The 17,906-nt window shown below is 40.9% G+C and overlaps 1 protein-coding gene across 2 annotated transcripts; it reads left to right on the plus strand.

The window, feature by feature from the left end:
• The first annotated feature begins 4,995 nt into the window (after positions 1 to 4,995).
• zyx (zyxin) lies at positions 4,996 to 17,886 on the plus strand. 2 transcript variants are annotated; one of them, XM_020710608.2, is made up of 10 exons: positions 4,996 to 5,230; positions 11,129 to 11,364; positions 11,631 to 11,869; positions 12,279 to 12,374; positions 13,030 to 13,614; positions 13,751 to 13,901; positions 14,499 to 14,668; positions 14,837 to 15,015; positions 15,903 to 16,023; positions 16,114 to 17,886. In XM_020710608.2, exons 2-10 carry the CDS (start codon positions 11,142 to 11,144, stop codon positions 16,225 to 16,227), a joined length of 1,878 nt encoding a protein of 625 aa, XP_020566267.2. In that variant the 5' UTR covers positions 4,996 to 5,230; positions 11,129 to 11,141; the 3' UTR covers positions 16,228 to 17,886. The 2 variants fall into 2 exon arrangements, with proteins under 2 accessions (XP_020566267.2, XP_023820214.1); XM_023964446.1 differs by lacking the exon at positions 4,996 to 5,230 and adding an exon at positions 5,530 to 5,814.
• The last annotated feature ends 20 nt before the right edge of the window (positions 17,887 to 17,906 follow it).

The raw sequence follows: 17,906 nt of genomic DNA on the forward strand, positions 1-17,906 counted from the left end.
CCTCTGGCAGACCAGCAGCCAGTGTGAAAACCTCAGAACTGGACTGATGTGGTCTACTTTTTTGGTCCTTGTGGGAACCCGAGCCATAGAATTTGAATGAGCTGCAGTTTCCTGATGGATAGTCCTGTAAGAATGATGCCTATTGCAGACCGCCGATGATGAATAAGGTCAAGCAAGGTAGAAAAGTGTTTGACGTCAACCCCCCTGGAAGTGTTACCTGCTCCTAAAGCTTATTCATCTCCTTCCTCAAATCTCACTCACATGGGCTTCAGACAGAGGGCTGTCATGTGATGCATGGCTTGGATGGCTTTTATCCTCTTCCTGTCAGCACACCTCTTGTTTTCTTATCTGGGGTGATGATTCTGCACTGAATTAAATTGCAGCGCCTCCTGCTTAATATTATCTTGGCGGCCTTACACGCACCACATAATTTCTGTAATCAGTGACTTTCGTGTGTCTGCCATTATCTGTGCATCAGTCCCTGACTGCTGTGTGCCTCAAGGATGACGAAAAGCCCTTACGATGCCACCTCGCTCCAGCCGTTAGAGAGCGTTTTAACAGATGAATCGATTTTTGGGTCTTTCAAAGAAACATACTCGAAAAACAGAGTCTGGGTTGATGAGGCTGAGCTTAATTTGTCCCTTATCTTGTTTTTTTTACAGACGTGATTTCATCTTATCCTTCACCTTTTCTAAACTCTTTCCTCAATGTGTTCATTTATGTCTGCCTTAAAGGAGCAGTCGCATTAGTTTTGTGGGTTTTCAGGGAAGAGCAGGTGAAGCTCACACCTCTCTTCCCTCTTTTGAGGGACCTGAGGTGTGAAGAGCTTTGGAAAAATGTGAGAAAAAAATATATTACAGTATTAGTATCATTATGAATGAATATTAAGAAACCAAGCTTCTTTAGGCATTGCAAAAAAATAAAAAATAAAAGCAATATTATTAAATGATATCCTGAGCCCCTCAGATTTTTAGCTACGCCCCTGTATTTGGGTGTCCCGGCCGATCTGGGCCGTCAGTAACCTGGCCTCAGCCAAAATCTGATAAGGCAAGAGGAAATTCTTAGTTTTGAAAAACTTATAAATAACTCATCAACAACAAAAATATTTTTGATCTTTTCAGTTGTTATGGCCTTCCACTCTGCTGTTTGTGTTTGTACCCTTCCAAAGTCTTCTGCCCCCCCCCCAAAAAAAATGTTCTAGCTCTGCCACTAAGTAACATGAATACCCTAAAAACAAACAGACTCAATCTCTACTGGCTCGGTTTATCTTTTGAACAGACAGGAGTCTTGGTTAATTCAACTAATTGGTTGATATGAGACGTTGGTCTACTGTACACGTCTTTGTCTGAAGAAAAAGCTTTTGCATATCTGGTGCGCTTCTGTGTGTTTTTGTGCTGCAGGTACAGAAAGCCAAGGCTGGATAAACATTTCCCAAATGTCTTCTATTATTAACAATTCCTATTCCTCTCCTCATTCCGTTCGCCCTACACTCTCTTGTTCCAGGCCCCTCCTCATGTTTAGACTATTGTCACCAACGCGGCCCTCTTCATTCTATGCGGTTCTCTTGTGTCCAGGACGTTTCTCCTGTTTCCATCTTCCTTAACAAGCTGTCAGTTTTTTTCAGGATCTTAACCAAATGAAAGTTTTTTATTTTTTCACTTTACCACCCTTCCCTGAATTCCCAAAGTGTCCCAAGCCGAATGCTGATTTGCCGGCTGGTGGAGAAGGTGAGGGAATCTCCAGCTCTCCCAGTCGCCCAGTGCAGCACTGTGATGTGTGTCAGCCTGACACTAACTGGTGAGACCGGCTCATTGCAGCCTTAAGCTCTGGGAGCAAAGTCCTCCCTCCCATGCTAATCTTTGATTTGCACCTAAATGCATAGAGATTTTTTTTTGTGTTTAATACATGAAAATACTAATTCTGTAACACTTTTACATTTTTAAAATGTATTTCAGTCTAATTACTTCCACAGAAAGAACATACATCATCAAAACTTTCAGGAGCGTTTTACTGCTGGATTGTTTGAGACTAAATTTACTTTCTTTGCTCAGCGTAGTCTAAATTTTAATTTCTGATTAAACTTTTGGACCTGCCTGCTATCACTGTGCTTTAGTTTTAGATCCCTTTTTCTCAACTTTACCATTCTTCTGCTTTCTGTTAACCTTCAGTGAGCCTCAACATTTTATTTGTTAACATTTGATTATTTCTCATCAGTGTGCATGTGTACAAGGAAGCTGACCGTTTCTGCATATGTACCGGTAATATATAACTGAATTATTAGATTGATGCTAAAATAAACACATCTGCTTAATGTTAAGGCTTGCAATGTAATATTAATTTCCACTATTTTATGCAATGCAGTATTTCTTTTTTTTACATGTCAAGTCTAGAAGAAAAATTATAAAAACATTTATAGTTTAAAAATGTCTATTTTGAATAAAAACTGTATTACTCAAAATTAGTTACATTTTTTTTAATTTTGACAATATGACAAAAAAGGCTACTTAGGTTTGATATTCATCAATGCAGTCCTGAGCAAAAGCTGTGTAAATAAGCCTTTGTAATGTTATTTTGCGGTTTTTTGTTGATACTTCTTGGATACTGAAGGCCAGTATTCCTTATACTGGCATTGTTTGTTTGTTATGTGTTCATTTGCTATTTTTGCTGAATTGGGAAAACTTAATATTATTAGTTTTAATGGGTCCCCTTACATTTTGAGTTTGAAGTTTAGACGTGACTAAAAAATCTGTACGGCATGAAAGAAATCTGAATTTTTTTTTATTAAGAAAATGATTACATTCATCCACAGAGAAAAGGGGGAAACTGGATGGACTCTCGCTGTTTGGAACTAAAATGATTAGGGAATTAACAATTAAGATTGAGGTGTTATGAGCAGGGCCTGATTTATATGCAGGAGGTGTTGGCCAAGTAGTGGAATAGAGATAGGACTGGAAATAAAAAGTGCAGCGTAAGGAGGAGACAGAGAAAAAAATGAGGTGCTGAAAAAATGCAGCTTTACGGATAGAGGCAGAGAAAAAATTTGGCACATCAGCAGACGCTGAGGGAAGAGAGGTGGGCGCTATTGAGTCCAAGTTCTGGCCGCATTCCAGGCATTCTGCCTAATTCTAAAAGACACCTGTTTTTTTCTTTTTCTTACCTTAAATAAACTCCACACAACCCTTTTCCCAGCTTCATTTACCAATGGCACAACAGTGTTTTGATGTTAGATAAGCACACCCCTGCACAGTTCATGCACATGTCCGTCCCTTGGCTGTCAAGCCTGGTGAATTGGGAGAAATGGCAGAAGAAAAGGCTTTTCTTCAGATTATGTGGTACTGGCATGAGCGATTGCAGCCTCAATATGGATATCCTGCCTTATCCCTCTGGCTCCCCAAAGCTGCTGCTTGGAGTGGAAACTGAGCGCATTTTTGTCTCCCTGGAAATGGGGAGAGAGTGGAAACATTCCTTTGTGAGACAATGAACTATCAAAAACCCTGATAAGCACTCCCCGTAGTTCACAGACGTGACCTGGGCAGCAACAGGTTACACAACAGCTGTTGCAGAGGGCTGTCTGTGTCAGACCTCAACAGGGCAAGCCCATGGTTACACACCCTGAGTGGCATTTAAGCATTGCTTGGCCAAAGAAATCAACTCTTTTTAGTTTGATTGAAATTCCAGAAGGGATTTATACACAAATTACATTATCGTCATTTAAAACGTGTCCTCAATGTTCGGCTCCAATCATCTATTGTAAATGAGTTCCCAGTGGTCTTTTCATTATGGTTATGCCGTTTTAAGGCAAAATCAAATAACCGGTGTCATTTTCCAGGACATAGTTAATCAGAAATTTGCCTGCCTGCATTTCCCATCATCCCTTTGTTTACACTCTCTCCCGCTAACTTACAGCCCCTAATTGGCCCAAGCTAACATTAGTCTTGCAGCAATAATATTGAGCCAAATTGGAGCTGTCCAGCTGTACAGTTTGAACCAGATACCAGCTCAGACGAGAAAAAACAAAGACGTACTTGGATCTAGTCGTCTACAAGTGGATGCATCAGAATGGAGTGCAGCAGGGAGCTTGTGGCCCCACTGTAGCACATATGTCACTGCTACAGTTTTCTTTTTTTGTCTGCTCCTGATTTACAATGACTTGAATAAAGAAATATTCCGAAATCCAACTTTAATCTTAATTTTTTGTTAGATATGTCCTCCATCATCAGAAAAAGTGCAACAAGAACATGTTAAAAACACCAACAACACGATTTTCATTTGAGTGGGTCTTGTTTGAGTCCAGTCTTCAAAGACAAAATATGAATAGAAAGATTCTTTCCAGCTAGGTTAAGGTCATTGCATATATTTCCACAGCTGTTTCCTTCACTTGTGTGGAAGAATAACAATGTCAGAGGTCCAAATATCGTTTTTTTCTCGCAATGCAGACCTGCGTGCATTCACTGATGAAATTTGTTTGACATACATCGTAAATCGACTCAGTCTCTATCTACTTTCTGACGTTTGGTTTTGTCTAAGAAACTGTCTTAACAACCTTCAACTTATCATAACAGTACAATAAAACCTGACCTCTGCATAGAATCGACCTACTTTCAGAAAAACAGTCGACTATCTCACATGGAGAACTCTCCCAGTGAAAAGCAAATAAGGGTTGGGGCTGATCCTGAGCAATATTTTAATCTCTAAACCTCTTGAAATGAGTAAACGTCTAAGTTCTTTCCACGGCTCACGGCGCTTTAACCACTGCACCTCTTTTTGTTTAAACTCCTGACCACTTTTCTGCATCTGATCGGGCCTCTGGCTTCATTATCTCTCCCTCCCTCTGGCTCCCTCATTCCCCCCTGTCTGACCTTACATGGAGAGGCAACAGGGTTGATGTCACCCAATGAAGAATGCCACAAAAATCCAGAGAGAGGAGATCGCAGGAGGAGGAGAAAAGAGGAGGAGGGGTCTGCCTGGACAGTTTAGGATACAGAAAAAGAGAAGGAGGGTGATGTGTCGTAATACTCAAGTCTTGGGCCAAAGTCAAGCGAGAAAGAACTTGTTTGGAAGGATGGAGTCATTCCTTTTCCAGACTTAAAGGCACAAGGGGAGGGTCTTATAGGGGAAGAGAAAAGGAGAAGTTGGTACTACAGAGAACTCTCACTCAGATTAAACCCAGAGGAGGGGGGGAAGGAGAACAAAAGGAAAAGAGGGAACTAATCTGCAGCAGTTTACCAGGGTAAGCAAGCTTTTGTGTGTTTTTGTGACTCAGCACATGAGGAGAGCTGAAGCTGATGACATTCCTCATAGAAATGAGCTTACCTAATAAGGTAAAGCCTTTGCTCTGTCATGAAGGAGCAGGTTTGTGGAATGTTGTCGATTCGTTTAGAAATACTCTTAAATAGAAGGACATCACTCTGTTGCAGTAGTATAAACCTTTTTTTTTAATAATATGTTATTATTTATTGGCACAAATATCCCCCGATCTTAAATGAGTGACAATGCGGGCTGCAGATGACTGCTATGCGGAAGCTCCGACAGGAAGTCCAGCAGAAAACTTCTGTAAGCTAAGCTAGCTGGGTGTTTTTTTTTAATGGCCGATCATATACAGAGGAAATATTAGCGTAGATGGATGCCACTCGGCTAAACATTGACGTGTCCATATGAGGTAATGATCAAGGTGTGGGGGTGTTGGTTCGATTCACCGCAGAAGCCGAGTGACTAAAGCCTTGCACACTACTAGGGGTGTGTGCAAGTGGTCTGACCTAGCCAAACGCTTCTGTTGGATGAATGAGAGGTGTCGTTTTCGTTCGAGGCTCTCAGGTGAGTGTTGATTTTGCCCGTAGATAGATTTCAAAACAAATAAATCTCAGTGTAGTTTAAGGTAAAATTAGCATATTTTTTTAGGGTCACCGGAGTTATTAGGTACAGTGACTGTGCTAGCTAGCCTTTATAGTGAGATGGAACAGTTTATGCCTCTGTGTCTTACATTCTAAAGTCTGTGGCGCCATCAGAGCATAATCATATTGAGGGCCAAATGGGTCCAATAAAAATATGTGGTGTAGTAGTACTAGTTCTTCCTGTGTTGAAATTATCAGTTTAAATTTAGGTACTTGTTGGTACCAAGTACTTTAATATAACAATAAATAGATTTTACATCAATTTTGAGAAATTAACTTGTTTTGCATGATTAAAAACTTTTTTCTAGCTGTTTCAACACCTCGTCAATATCCAACTTATTGAAACAAATAACTATATTTTTAAAAGGCTTTAAATATATCTTACAATTTCCGTTCTCTAAAAAAAACATAAAACAGAAGATTATTTAATGAATTTTGAACAATTTCTTTTCATTCACTTATTTTTTTTTTTTTTAAATATCCACAAAATTATTAGGACTTTGAGTCTTTTTAATTAAACACCAGTCGGTCAAAAGTACTGGCTTCATTTCAAAAGTTAGCAATATATTTTATTTTTACAATTATTGTATTTATTTAAAGATACTCGAATTGAGTATAGTCTTTATTTTGGATCCTTCCTACTTCCTCTTTGGGTTTTGCATAGACAGACTGAACCCATTTATTTTAATTACTGCCCCCTACTGGTGCAGGCTAGAATCTTTTTCGATTAAGCTAGCCCTCTTTGTAGCCACAAACATTAAAAAACCTGTGTTTTTTCATCTGTAAATTTCATTACATAATCTGTTAAATTTGCATTAAATATTACAAGGGTGAGCAAATAAAACAAAGGATTCAGCAGAAGCTCCGGCAGCTTGGTTGTGATGCTGTACTTGTTTCTGCCTGTGGACAGTTACTCAGCTGGAGCTTTAAAGGTTGATTCAAGCTGAGGGCATAGATGAGAAAACCTGTTTTAGATTGGTGTTGGTTATTATTCTAAAAAACCACATGGGACCAGAAGGATGTTTGTCTGCTTATTCACATTCATAAATCCGCTGGGATTACATCTCATGCTGAAGAGTTTTTGCTTCTGCCTGACGTCATGTTCAAGCAAATCTGAGTTTCAGCTTTTCCACAGACAGGGAGGTTTAACGGGGTTTGAAACTTCTAGTAATGTGCTTTAATTTTGTTTTTTATTTGTAGCATCAACATTTCTCCTAATTGTAAGTGAGACTAAACCCCAAGGCTGCAGTGAATAAACTATGTTTAAGAAGAGAATAGTGGGAGACAACTGTAGTCTGAGGTACTAGTGGTGCTTACTTTGTGGTGCTTCTGACATCTTGATGAGTAAAATTAAACACAGCATGACACGAAGAATGAGAGGAATCTTCCCTAATTGTAGCCTCTGTTAGTCAGAGCATTTATTTGGCTCAAAGCCCTTCTTGTCAAATGCTTTTATTATGTCTCTTGCCGTCTTGTGACTTTTCTTTGGCCCACATTACTCCGTGAGAGCGGGCCTGTTGATCCAGGGAGGGGCTTTGAGGTGTCGTCTGATTCAGAATTCGGTTGCTTGTGATTTAAAAATGTGGAAATGCAGCCTGTTGTGTTATTTCTGTTGCTACGGTTGCAAAAGATCTACGTCACTGGCACACAATATGTGTCCAGTGACCTGTGAGAACACACTCGAAAGGGTTGTTTGACACCCCCCTCCCCCCTCCCCTGCATTAGCAACCCCTGACCTAGACACGCTTTCTTTGAAACCGGGTGTGTTATTACCATCAGAACAATGGATGGGCTTCAACAACAACAACACAAATACTGTGAGAAATTTGGTGTTTTGGTTGGTAATTTGATATCTTCCTTTCTAGAAGATTGCTTAAGATCTGCTTGCTTACTGAGCCAATGTGGCAATATTCCTAACAGGGTTTTTGGCGATAGACATTTGATGACACATTTTTACAACATAATGTCTCATTGCTTACTTAAAGGAGGATAAAAATCTGTTTTTTAATCATCTTCATCTGGAAGACAAAAACAAAAAGAGGGCCAAAAATACCCTGGCTTACTTCTCCTTTCATACTTTTGGTGAAAAGTTCAGATATGCCAGAAAAGCTGCTCCTTGGTACCCTTCTGCCCAGCTTCAAAGAAGTCATGCCATTTCTCCCACCAGGGATTTCCCAATCTGTTAATGAGTCCAGCAACCCCGCTGGCCCATCAGTGTAGTTTAGGCCATTTATGTTCCCATCTGTACATACATTTGTGGGATGAAGAAAGTCAAAAGCTGCAGTATCCAGATGGTATGAAAGTTGTCCAGCAAAAACCTGACGCTATTATTGGGCCCAAAAGAACTGCGTGTGATTGGAGCTGGAGCCCTTAAAAAGAAAAGGTACATGAAGTGATTTCCCTTCACAGCTGCAAAGCAGGAAAATGGAATGCGACCTCAGATGATGTCATGCAGTTCAAGTAGTTGCTGAGACTTGACTGAGAGGCTGACGATGGAGATAAAAATCACATTCGTCCGAGCCTCAAGCGATACACGGAATGTCTGGGAATCGTTTGTCGTTGTGGGGGTTCAGAAACGATGGATGAGGGGGAGAGTGGAGATCTGAAAAAGTGATGTCATCTGGTTGTTGAGCCAAACGTGGGCTTTAGCGAGGGGGCTGTGGTCTCAGGTTTCACCGTACCTTCATGTCTGAGGCTGACTGCATCACTGATCTCACCCAGCCAAACCTCTGAGGGCTTTATTAAAGGTCCAGAGGAAGTCTTACAGAACTTACTCACCCTGATGCATTATTTAAAGGACTATTGTGTCAGTCACACAAAGTGGAGTGATGGTGACAGTATAGACTGCTTTCAAGCAGTTTACATCATCCTTGCTAAGCCCCACCTCCTGCTTAATTATTAGAAGTCATTTACTCTGTTAACTCAAGTTTTCTCCATTCACTCTGTGTTTACATTTTCCGTTTTGTGTATACAATAAAAATATTCGCTTCAGCTGAAGCTGCACCATCTGGCCTTTCAAGGTCAAGTTCAAGAACCCGACGTCCCGACAAGGTGAAATTCCTCAGTAATTGTGTTCCTGCGACACAATATTTTTGTTAAGTGTGTAGCTCTGTATAAAACAAAAAAACCAAGCACATTTCTTATTCCTCTCCTCTGTTTCACCCCAGTATTGCACTGTGAAGTAGTAAGGGAGTCAAAATGGGTTTTAATGATTGATGACACAATCCAGGGCAGTGAGAAGGCCATGGTTCCAATCACCTTTCTGTGTGGAGTTTGGATGTTGTGCATGCAAAGGTTTTCTCCAGACACTCCAGCTTCCTCCCACTGTTCAAAGACGTGCTTCATAACATTGGAGTTGATTGGAGTTGCTGGGATAGGCTCCAGTAACCCCATGACCCGAAAAAGGGATTCAGTTGGTTCAGTTGATGGGTGTCTGGATTACATGATCCTGACATGGTAGAAGTGAAAAACTGACACTGTTTTTGTTTTTAGTGTTTACATTAAGACTTTTACTGGTTTTCCCCCCTGTGAAGTTTAGCACATCTGAATTAAGACTCATTAAAGATCCACACTTGTTAGTCCTAATACCAATAGGCAGCCTTGTTTTCTCATTGATGAAGTGCAGATGCCCATTAGTCTCTTCTGCAAGTCTGCTCTGATTTTATTATTTTTGGAATCACGAGTTGCAGCCTCTAATTTTCAATTTTTACTTTCATTAGAACAGCAACAACACACTTGTTGCACATCTTACACTTTAGTCTGATTCTCAAATAAATCCAGCATGTTTTTTTGGCCTTTTCTTAGTCATGTGGTTGAATCTTTTAATCAACATAATTTTTGCTTACCTAGGGTAAGGGGGTATATAATTCCTGCATAATTAGACTTTAGTTTATGGTGTAAAAGAGTCATCCTAGCATTAACAGCAGAGATGCTCTTTGCAAGTTCAACTCGGTCAATATGTGTCGTGGAATTATAGCAAAAAAATAAATAGAATTCTTAGGAATTCTAACCTGTTTCTATGAGATTCTGCCTTGTGACAAGATAAAATGTCAGCTTTTGTCTTTGTGAAAGTCACAGCAGTTCTGTTCTGTGTGGGGCTCTATTGTGTCTATAGTTCCCATTTCAGACTGGCTTGTGTGACTCTTAGTCACTTGCGTGACTCAGACTGGTTCTTCTGTTTTCATAAATCAGCTGATGCCTCGGCATCAGTAGCAAACGCACAGCCTCAGTGCTGAACCTCAGGTCTTAAATAAATGTCACGACATAGAAATAATAATAATTGCATGTTTCCTGATGACTTCACCCTGCTTAATAGTTTCCAGATGCCGCTCGCACTGTATCGTATCACAACTACATGCCAGAGTCTATGACTCTCTAAACCAACTTGATTTACTTCCTTCTACAATTTAGATTTCTGTTTTAATGTGTAACCATTTCAAAGCTACAAAGGCCCTGCTTTTCATTTCCATGTGTGTGTCAGGAAAGGCGATGCTTGTATGATTTTACAGATCTGACAGAAGATTAAAGCAGCAGTAATTGTGTTTTTGATTGAAGCCTCAAAGGCTCATTGGCTGTGATCTAAAAGCAAACAAAAAGAAAACTTAATGTGGAAAAGATTTCCATATTAAAAGTTTTCAAAATGCAATAAAAACAATAGGTTGCTAATTTTTTCACTCTTTTGCTAACTTTGCTGTCTGTGCGTCCCTTTATTATGTTGTGAAGAACTTATTCCAAACCGTGTGTTGTCATAAGCTTATGTTTTACAACTTCTGCTAATTCCTTTTTTTATTCTAAAAAGTGTTTAATTGCAAGGTTAGCATTAGCATAACAAACGTAGCAACCATTGAGGCTAATCTTGAAAGCTCACCAAAATAAAAGCCCAAATGAACCAAAATGTCATTGAGATGTCAAGAATCTGTAAATGTATATAGTGCAACAACTGATGTGTAGCTGTAAAAATGTACTTCTTGTGTTTTATAATACCTTTTTGTTTGTAAAAGACTTTCTGTTTTAAGTTTGCAACATTGCTGAGTCAAATGCTTAGCTGATGCGTCCGTTCCACCATTTCAAGTAAAAAATCCCAGCAACCAAACACAGCAAAGGAATGGAAGCCTTTGATTTCTGCCTGCCGATGAAGGCTACTTTCAGATTTAGGGTGTGGAGAAAGATTGGTTTGAGCTCCGCAGCTGCAAAATGTTGATTTTTCTTTTTCTTTTTTTTTTGTATTTCTTTTCTAGATAAGCAAACAAAATGGAGGAATCCAGCAGTAACAAGCCATTAGTGGTGACTTCGTCTTTGAACTTCAAAGTCACCACTCCATCCTTCTACAACCAGCCAAAGAAGTTTGCATCGGTGGCACCGCCGCGGCCCAAAAGTCAGACGCCTCCCTCGGCGCCATCACCCACGCCACTCGGCACAGCAGTTATTGGCAGAGTGGGGGACCTGCCTCCACCTCCATCTTCACTCTGTGATGGTATTAACACCGTTTTAAATTGATGCAATAAGCCATTTTTGGTTAGTTTGGCTATCAAAATGGCACCTTATTTTTTCCCAACTTGCTTTTTTTTTTGGAAACCGTAAAAAAAATAAAGCTTAACATTTCAGAGAAAAACAAAACTAAAAGGAACTTTTCAGTCGCCGTTCTTCGTATATTTTTTATATTTAATGTTGTTTTTTGTAATCACATTGAAATGCATGAATAAACGGACACATTTTAATTTGTTTCTTTTTATTTATCAGATTTTCCTCCCCCTCCACCTCCTCCTCCGATGGATGATGATTTACCAGCTCCTCCCTCTGAATGCCAAATCACACCTGCCTTCCCTGCTCCACCTCCTGTAGCGGATGACCTGCCGCTCCCCGCTCCCCCAGAGGAGATCGCCTGTCCACCCACCTGTCCCTCTCCCCCTCCGCCTCCTCCACCGCCACCTCTCCCTGCCTCTGGTTCCGTTGTCCAAAGCGATGCCTGGAACCCGCAGGTGAGTGGAGGTGGTTCACTGTGGAAGTATAAATGAATGGATCATTTACTGTTGCGTCACCGTAGAGTCTGTGGAGTGGCTTACGTCACTCAAGAGTTGGCAATCTTTTCTTTTTTTCCAGATTGTGTGAACATTTGCTATTCCTTTGTTTATGAATAATTATGAACAAACAAATGGATAATTTATTAACTTCGCATCATACTTAATTACTTCTTTCCATTCTGGGTTTTCCATCTCAATGATCTTCAAACAGCCTGAAAAAATGTAACTTAATTTCATCGCAATTGTAGTCATGTTCGTTTATGTTTGTATCAGTTATTTCTCCATTCACGCGTTTTAATCTCGACGTGATCACATCGTTTATGTAAATTCATGCTTTTTTTTCCTCATTTTTGTTTTCCACTGCCAGAGACAGATGGAGAAGCAGACAAGTTTCGACAAGCAACTCGATTCTCTGACTGATTTGTTGTCCGAGATGGAAACCAAAGGGCCTTTCAACCCCAAGGTACACGGCAAGGAGAAACGAGGAATGCTCTACAAGTCATGGCTGTAATCTGTTTCACACCTAAATACCAGCAAAGAGAAGGAAAAAAGGGATAGAAAATCCATGTAAAAATACTAAAATAAGTCATAGTGCTAAGACAGTAGAGAAAGGAAGGTTGGGAATTGTATAAAGGTAGTTTGTTTAGTTTGGACTGAAGTGCATAGACAAACAGACGGGGCTGAAATGGAAAAACAGTAATGCTTCACGCTCAAAGTGTGCAGAGAGGGAGGATGGGGGTAAAAAAAAAAGCAGAACTTGTGTGAGCGTGAAAGTGAGGAAGCCAGAGCGTCCCAGTGAAAAGGCCTTATATGGCAAGTGTGTATATCTTCCTGAAGGAGGGACTGAGCCACAGAAGAGAAGTATTCGCCTGAAAACCGCATCATAAACGTCAGAAAGAAGAATCGCTTCTGATAGCTGAAACTTGTGGCTGCTCCAATCCAATTAGCCTCTTAGCTGTAGTTTTAGAGATGATGCACAGAGTGAGAATCCTTCAGTTATGGTTTCTGTTCATTAAAAGTTTTTACATTTTTCTCTTTTTTCGGTTATTTACTAATTACGCTTTTTATGCTGGCGTCTGAAAATATGCAATTTAGTTAATTATGTTGTTTATCCACAGTTGCCGAGCCAGTATTCATCAGCACCAGCACCCAAGTTCCCAGCACCCCCTCCAACTGCTCCCAAACCAGCACTCTCTTTTCTCCCACCTCCAGAGATGGGTGACCGCCCTCCCCCAGCTCCCTGGGCGGAAGAACTCAAAGCCAGAACCAATCGGCAATCCAATCACAATTCTGCTCCAAACGCCGGTGCCCAAGGCTTCGCAAAGGCTGCGGAAGTGAGCCCCAAGCCCAGTTTCGGTGGCAAAGTGGCGACGTCTTCTGCCTCGTTGGCTCAAAAAATTAACCAGAACCTGAACCAGCCCGCCGCCCCAATCAACAACGTGCCAAAGCCCTCGCCTCCTGCAGCCAACCGCTCATTCCCTGCGCCTCCCGCAGCTCCTCCTGCAGCTCCTGCCCCAGTGAATCACAAGAGCGGGGCCGCTGCTGCCCCCACTGCCGCTAACAACATCAAAAGCTCCCCATTTGGAAGTAAGGTGAATGCAAACCAAAAAACCCCTGCTGCTGCTCCTCCTCCTCAAATGAAGACCGCTGCCTCTCCACCTGCTCCTTATAGCCAACCAATGAAAACCGCTCCTGCATCAACGGTATGTCTACCGCTTTTCCACATTCTGTAGAGAGATGTATATTTAAACTAATGTAAACAGGAAATAGTGTAAATCCTTTTTTTTTAGGCTTTACATAATAATGTAACACTACAGCTTCACATGTCTGTGCCTGCAGGCCTCTCCTCCTAACCCTGTGCCGGTCCAGGGAGGACAGGGCAGAGGCATGCCGCTGAACATGCGGGAAGTGGAGGAGCTGGAGCAAATGGCTCAAGATTTCATCAAGAACATGGACACGCAGCCGCCGATCATCGCAGCTCCTCCTGCAGGTGTGGTGAGCACACATTTGCCCCGCTGTTCACCTGTCATGCAGTTCACCTTCTGTGTGCTTTTCCATATATGATTAAACACGAACGCCACTGCAAACCAAGATTTCTATAAACGCTGGGATTTCTTTCCTCTGTATCATGCAGCTGCAAACTTGCACATTGTCTTGAGCTTCAGCGTATTTGATAGGCTGAGGTCTTGGGGAAATTAAGAGGTTAAAAGTACTGCCTGTCATCTTTAGGGACCCATGTTAAGAATGCCAAATGATTGTTGTTTTTAGCTGCAGCTTGAAAGATACTTTAATACATTTACACCTTTGTTTTAAACCACTTATGAGCAGAATATGTAGTTTCACCTGCACTTGCATTTCTTTTTTTAAACTTCATTCACTGTAATACTGCGTGATAAGAAAAACATTTAAAGTGAAATTTCTCCTGGGAAAGTGGCTTTCTAGAGATGAATCCACACAAAGAAGAAGAAAAAACCCCACACTTTATGAATTTTTAACTGGATGACATTGTCATTGAGGCATAGCAGAGCTGACCAAAAAAGATGAAGTGTTCTGTTTATCATTCAACAACTTTTGCATTTTTCTCCAGAGGTTTGCGGAAGGTGCGGTGAGGCTCTCTCCCACTCTCAGCCTGCGGTGAAGGCCATGGATAAGCTCTTTCACTCCAACTGCTTCAGCTGCATGTCTTGCCAGCGCCCCCTGCAGGGCATGCAGTTCTATGACAGGAATGGCTCGCCACAATGCGAGGACTGCTACAAGGTAACGGGACACCAATTCAGTGTGAAATGAACGTTAATAGTGTCTAGTAAAGCTTTCAAAGTGCAGAAAGCACAAGAAATCCTCCATAATTTCTAAGAGTATGTTTTTTTTATGTATTTTTTTTTTACATCTTTTATACCTTTTTTGTTATTTTGTGACTATCCTCAGAATTCCTTGGCCACGTGTTTCCGATGTGGAGAGCGAATCACCGACCGTGTCCTGAAGGCTGTGGGACAGACCTTCCACGCACACTGCTTCCGCTGCAGCACCTGCTCCTGCGTACTCGAGGGAGCCCCCTTCATCACTGACGACAACAACAACCCCTACTGTGTCCAGGACTACCACAGGTTCCCACTTTTTAATGAATGACTTCAACGAAACAGTTCTGCTTGTTAGAATCTCCTCACAGGAAAGCGTGAAGCACAACCTTTCAGTCAAAAAAGTAATCCTGCCCCTTCAGTTTTTTTTTCTTTTTTAAACCCGGAGGATAGCATCAGTTTAGGAAGTCGGACGAGTTTTACAAATGTTTGCCTTTGCGAATTATTCATACCTTTGATGCTATGCTCACATCGGGCATGTGTCATGGGCTCCAGAACACATGTTCTGAAATCCATGTTTAGCATATGGTCACGCTGGACAAGCAGGGAGGGACTTTTCTACTTTTTACTAGCACATTAATGCCAGCTAAAGTTGGGAGAGGGCTGGTGCGAAATGTCAAAGCAGTGCAAATGTCATGAATCTTGCTTTGTTCTTCAGCTCTGTTCTGACAAATAAAAGACCTGGTGTCATAGAATTCCAGCCAAACCGCAATTATTAATCTAACCCTCCATGATCAATAATCTAATGATTGGCACATCTGTAAATTAAGTATGAGTCGTAACCCATATGTCACCAATTCTGAGCATGATTAGTCAAAGTTTGACCTGATTTTATTTCATACATGCATTTTGTCCATTAAGCCCCAAATCAGCCGTAGAAACTTGCGTAGTTACGTGTGAATGCGGGTTTCAAACGCAGAATAAACTTTTTTTTTTAAAGTTGTCAAGGCCGGTGTGAGCGCAGCTCTAGGATTCCTGATGCAGGAGGGAAGAAGCAGTGACTGAATTTTGAATTCTGAATTTTGAATATATTTTGAAACTTTGCTGCGTTTCAGGTTAAGATAACAAAACCTATTCAAAACCTGTTCAACTCTAACCTCCGTAAATAACAAGTGGCCTCTGCCCCCATCTCGCAGGCGTTTCTCTCCTCTGTGTGTGAGCTGCAATGAACCCATTGTGCCAGCCCCAGGCAGCGAGGAAACTGTTCGAGTGGTGGCGCTGGAGAAAAACTTCCACCTTAAGTGCTACCGCTGTGAGGTACGTCATTTAACCCTTTTTTTTTTTACTCCATTCTTACAGACGTAAACACAAGGTAGAGAAAATTGCCCTTTTTTTTTTCTATCACAGGACTGCACTCGCCCCCTCTCCATCGAAGCGGACGAAAACGGCTGCTATCCGCTGGACGGCAAGATTCTGTGTATGAAGTGCCACACCAAGAGAGCCGCGCTAGCCGCAAAGTGATCTGCTGATGCAGCATCGCTCCGTTTACCTATGAACCAAATCCAGAAGCACAGGATTTCTTCAGCTACCGCTTTGCCTTTGCAACAGGGCTTTTTGTTTGTAACCGCGTGCACCACGGTGCGTTACAAAAAAAGTATGTTTGCATGCTGTCGAATATTTATCTCATCTTTGTCCACTTTATCCAGTGCAGAGGTAATGTTCTGTGCTGAAACATTATTCCCCCCTTTCTCTGTTATTCCAGATCTGTAATTGATCCAACTCCAGCTGTCACTCTGAAAGCAAAAATTGTGCCAACTAAATGTTTACCGTTTCCTGCTAAACTTGCACAAGACGAATTGAAAATATGAAAGTCGCCTCCCAATGTTTTATCCTTAAATGTGATCGGTAGCATTAAGACCTGAGGCTTTGTGCCTCACTACCGACCATCGTTTCATTCTGTTTTTTGGTCGTGAAGCGGAAAAGTATTTTTAAGGGAGTAGTAGTCCCAAATTAAGAATAATGGTTGCTTTTCTCCTCTTTGGCCACTGCAGCTCCTTAAAGGGGGGTCGGATACACTTTGTAGCCCTAAAGTGCTTCGTATGTGGCTTTCACATCATTTTCAGAGGTCTCTATATAGCAAAACAGCAACAACAAAAAAAAGATAAACAGTGAATGTTAGTGTGATGTGAATGTCATGATCTACCAGCACGTGTTTAACTGTCTTGTTATTTTGTCTTCGGTTATGCTGTTTGTGGCTGCATTTGAACTACAATCAGCTGTTCTCTTAAAAATAAAAAATGCATGTTTTATGGATACAAAAATTATGAACAAATCAATGTAGACAAACTTGGCAAGCCCAGTTTCTCTTTCAAATGGTTCTGCTTTACCAGCTGAAAACAGGACCTATGATGTGATCTTGCACAGTGCCATTGAAGTGAAATATTCCCTTTTTTTGTCCCTTTGAATAAAAGTTCTCTGCACAAGGATTAGAATAATGAGTTTAATTTTTAGCTAGCATTTGTTTAAAAAGGCAGACTAAATGTGTCTATGCAGGTGACAGGTTCATAAAACAGTTACATGAAACTCAATCTTTGATACTTAAACTCTTTTAGTTCTGACCTTACCAGAAATGCCACTATTTTTTTCCAGTATTCAACCATTAGTACTTGTGTTGGCTTATATATTTTACCATTTTACTGCATTTCATTAAGCTTGGATTTATTTGGCTAAGAGTTTAGCAATGTGCCTTCTCTGTTCTTGTTTTCTGTTTCATTGCCTGCCTTTCAGTTACAGTAATGATTCCTCTGTTAACAAACATGTCCATTTTTTTTTGTGACCAGTAAAATCTGAGTACTGATTCAGTGTTGCATGTCAGATGTGTAATGGGTGGTGGCATTTCCTTAAGTATTACGTCTCCCGTGTTGCACCAATGACTCACCTTTGTGCCCGTACCTTTGCCATCACTGTGCGCTCTCAGATCTGTGCGTCACAGTCCCATACATTTGGTATTACTTTGTAAATTGTATTACATGTGGACGCTTTGTCTTTTCTTACAATCTTTTTTATACGTGTGATTTATGTGAAAGTGTTTAAAATGTTGCGTATCCCATCTGTTTTTGGTTTCCTTTTTTCCCCCGTTTGTATGAAAAGATTCAAATAAAGAGAAATGTTAAAAATATATATATTTTTTTCTTTTTTTA

This window comes from Oryzias latipes, chromosome 16 (genome assembly GCF_002234675.1).
Source record: "Oryzias latipes chromosome 16, ASM223467v1".
NCBI classification, from domain to species: Eukaryota; Metazoa; Chordata; class Actinopteri; order Beloniformes; family Adrianichthyidae; genus Oryzias; species Oryzias latipes.

What these genes read in the sequence shown, in the direction of transcription:
- zyx (XM_020710608.2), top strand. Translation starts at nt 11,142, where the DNA reads ATGGAGGAATCCAGCAGTAACAAGCCATTAGTGGTGACTTCGTCTTTG. An exon ending in TCCATCTTCACTCTGTGATG is followed by an intron (nt 11,365 to 11,630) that starts GTATTAACACCG and finishes TTTATTTATCAG; the next exon opens with ATTTTCCTCCCCCTCCACCT. An exon ending in AAGGGCCTTTCAACCCCAAG is followed by an intron (nt 12,375 to 13,029) that starts GTACACGGCAAG and finishes GTTTATCCACAG; the next exon opens with TTGCCGAGCCAGTATTCATC.